This window comes from Triticum dicoccoides, unplaced genomic scaffold, assembly GCF_002162155.2.
Source record: "Triticum dicoccoides isolate Atlit2015 ecotype Zavitan unplaced genomic scaffold, WEW_v2.0 scaffold63575, whole genome shotgun sequence".
Taxonomy (NCBI): domain Eukaryota; kingdom Viridiplantae; phylum Streptophyta; class Magnoliopsida; order Poales; family Poaceae; genus Triticum; species Triticum dicoccoides.
This window is the reverse complement of record NW_021287946.1, coordinates 1-2,627: the sequence shown is the minus strand read 5'-3', so window position 1 is coordinate 2,627 and position 2,627 is coordinate 1. Positions and strand designations below refer to the sequence as shown.

The 2,627-nt window shown below is 44.1% G+C and overlaps 1 protein-coding gene across 1 annotated transcript; it reads right to left on the bottom strand.

Annotated features, from left to right (window-relative positions):
• Nucleotides 1-487: 487 nt before the first annotated feature.
• LOC119347299 lies at nt 488-1,886 on the bottom strand (the record flags this gene model as incomplete). The annotated part of the gene is made up of 5 exons (XM_037616138.1): nt 488-592; nt 692-795; nt 874-988; nt 1,145-1,216; nt 1,674-1,886. Coding segments are annotated over 5 exons (609 nt in total), but the record flags the coding sequence as incomplete, so codon positions are not given.
• Between the last annotated feature and the right edge of the window lie 741 nt (nt 1,887-2,627).

The following is a 2,627-nucleotide window of genomic DNA, read 5'->3' as shown; positions in this document are numbered from 1 at the left end:
TTTTTTTTTCAAAAAAGTCGAACAGTTGCACTGTTTCTTGGGGGTCAGCGAAAGTTCTGGTCGGTTACCACTCGGAAAAAACCTTGATCTGCAGTGGTGCACACACACGGTACCCATTTTGCGGGGAACATACGACGCTTTTCTTTTGCGGGGAACACACGAGGCTATATGTATGCATTTCTTTATAGACACTTTACCAAAAGAGCTGTACACACAGTATCATTCCACGAACGTCTATGAATATTCTTGATATCTTTTCCTTTTGAAAACTTGGAGCAGCACGCTTGTTCTTTGAAACAAGAACATATGCTCCTGGGATCATTTTGGCATTTTCTGATGGTTATTCCAATGAATACACCAGCACAATCTGATCCTCCAACACTATTCTAAGATTATTGTTTCCTCGTATACAAATTTTCTTCTTACAGGATGAACCAAGAATGATGGCTTATTTATTCCGTAAAATAAATAAATCTCATAAGAAGACTTAAGAAATAAGATGTAAATCTCCTACGATGCAGACAAGTATATTGGAGAAAAATACATGTACCTTTTTCAAAGCTGACAGGAACTTGTGATCCACAATCCCAACCTATAAATATTTATAGCTTAGTAACCGCATAACTGAAGTCAAATAGAGATATTACTGGCAGAATTTTTATTAAATAAATGAACATAGAGAAGAATTAACTGATTCATTGTTTAACGTCATGCAAGTTATAACTATGTCAGCTTCTCGAGCGAGTTCGTACATATCTTCTGGACCACCTTTCTTGTCAACCAGCCCATCAAGATCTGCAATAGCAATATTTTGAGAGAGGAAGATAACACAACATCTAATAAGGGAATGATACTGCAACTACTGCAGCTTACCACAAGACACTGTATTTGATGACCAGTTTCTTTTTGTAGCAAGAATTTTCACTCCAAATGGTCTTAGTCTCTTGGCAATTTCCATGCCAATGGCTCCGAACCCCAGGGTAAGTATCTAGCACAGTAAATACAATTTTATACTCAAATGGGAATTTTCTTGTGGAAAGTAGATAAAAGTAACAGTATCTAGCACAGTAAACACAAGTTTCTATTCAAATGTGATTTTTCTTGTGGAAAGTAGACAAAAGTAACTTATACACGAAAAGCATACTGTTTTCCCGAATATTGTTCCTCCAACTGGAAGGCCCAAGTCCTTCTGAACGACAGCAGTATCCATTTCCTTCTGCAAATTATGGCCAAAGTCCAAAACATGAATATTCCATTACAACTGACAGAAGTAACATATATTTGTTAAACTAAAAAAACTTATCTTCCAAATGATGGAAGCTACAAAGGTAGCTTATTTAACAAAAAACTGAGTGAATATTCTGTACAAATATATGCAACATGATGAAATATGGTTTGAAATCAGTGTCCGTTTGCCTAAATTGTTGGATATTGTACTAACTAGGATCCACGTGAAACAGAAATCATGTTTAATAGGCTCATCATGTATTTTTTCCCAAATTTCTGCAGCTTGCATGCCCTTTTATCAAATCCAGCGGCTGCCGCATCAGCAGCTCAAACTGGAACCTACAGGCGCATGGCACAATGAAAAGCAACCAATCAATATCACTGGATGGCTCGATGCAACACAGGACAAAGGGTGGATGGCAGGGAGGGAGGGAGCAACGCGATACCTCGAGCAGGAAGAGGTTGGGGCCGGGGATGGGGGGAGGAGGGAGGTCGAGGGAGCGCGCGGAGCTGAGCAGCCTCTCGCCGTAGCAGGAGAGGTCCATGCTGCCGCCCTGGATGATGAGCAGGAAGACGAGCAGCGAGGGCCCCGACTCGAAGAGCTCGCCGCCGCACTCCTCTTCCTCACCTTGGACAGCGGCCACGATGTCGAGCTGAGTCTGGCAAACCGACAGATCCGATGAAAGTGGTCCCACCGTGCTCGGCGGTGGCGTCGCGGCCTCGTTCCGCTGCCGTACTCGGGGAAGAAAGGGAGGGGTGGGGGAGCTGGTGTTCGGGCCGGTGCTGGCACTACAGCAAGGAGCCGGGGGTAGAGGCGGCGGAGCTCGGGGCGGGGATAGAGGCGGCGGAGCTCGGGGCGGGGATAGAGGCGGCGAACTGTGGTGCCGGGCGCCGGAGGAGCTGGGGCAGTGGCGGCGGCAACCTAGGGAAGGGAGGAAAGGGGAGGTTGCGTGATACGAAGAGAGAAAGAAAAGAAGGCACCGACACCCTGGGTTTTTTTCTTTTTTTTTCTTGCTAGCAAAGTAAAATTGACGAGGTGGAACGCGCGAGGAGGTGCCCTTGATGCACACCTTATTGTTTTGGATTAGCTCTCGGAGAAGTATTGGCAAATCCCTTGGATATATGGAAAGAAGGGTTCATATTGTCTGGTATCTAACGTGAAGGATTTATTGTTCAATGTTTATTTACTACCATACTTGACCAAAAACTACAATGCAAAATTAGGGATTTCTATCTATTTTCTACAAAAGTTGGAAACACTAGTGCACACACATGTGAAGACACTATACAAGAACTACTATTTTAGCTAGAACATCTTCATAAATTGAGGATTCGTGGCCGTGCCTCGTAAGAATCCCTCTGCTCACGCTGTCACTTGGGCCAGCCCATAGTTCGCTAAT